Below are 393 nucleotides of genomic sequence, written 5' to 3'. Positions count from 1 at the left end.
AGCGGGGCCGCCGAGCCCCGCGGGGTCCCGGGCGCAGCCGCTCGCCCCCCGCCCAGCCGGGAGCGCACCTGAAGTCGCTGTAGGGATGGATGATCCAGGCCCCCGCCGACTTGACGCGCTCCTGCTCCCGCTCCACCGCCTTCTGGGAGCCGAACATCCGCAGCGAGAACTTGTTGACGCCGGGCTGGAGCATCGCCCCGAACTGCCGCTGCATGAAGCTGGCCTGGCTCCCGCGGGCCTCCTCGCCCGCATCCTCGCCCGCGCCCTCCTCGGCCGCCTTGGCCCCGCCGGGGGACGCGCCGCCGCCGCCGCAGGAGAAGGAGACCTTGGGCTCTCGGGGTGGCTCCGGGCCGGGGCTGCGCGGCGGATCCCCGCGCCGGCACTCGCCGTTCA

The 393-nt window shown here is 76.3% G+C and overlaps 1 protein-coding gene across 1 annotated transcript in view; it reads right to left on the bottom strand.

The window, feature by feature from the left end:
- Nucleotides 1–391, bottom strand: part of HCN2 (hyperpolarization activated cyclic nucleotide-gated potassium channel 2) — a gene marked incomplete at its 5' end in the record, with an annotated part of 14,066 nt that extends 13,675 nt beyond the window's left edge. The window contains one exon of the mRNA XM_010563264.1: nucleotides 69–391. Coding sequence (XP_010561566.1) covers nucleotides 69–391 — 323 coding nt within the window. The remainder of the gene's footprint in view (nucleotides 1–68) is intronic.
- Nucleotides 392–393: the final 2 nt, after the last annotated feature.

This window comes from Haliaeetus leucocephalus, unplaced genomic scaffold (assembly GCF_000737465.1).
Source record: "Haliaeetus leucocephalus isolate CR32 unplaced genomic scaffold, Haliaeetus_leucocephalus-4.0 Scaffold164, whole genome shotgun sequence".
In the NCBI taxonomy this organism is placed as follows: domain Eukaryota; kingdom Metazoa; phylum Chordata; class Aves; order Accipitriformes; family Accipitridae; genus Haliaeetus; species Haliaeetus leucocephalus.
This window is presented reverse-complemented; position numbering and strand designations above follow the sequence as displayed.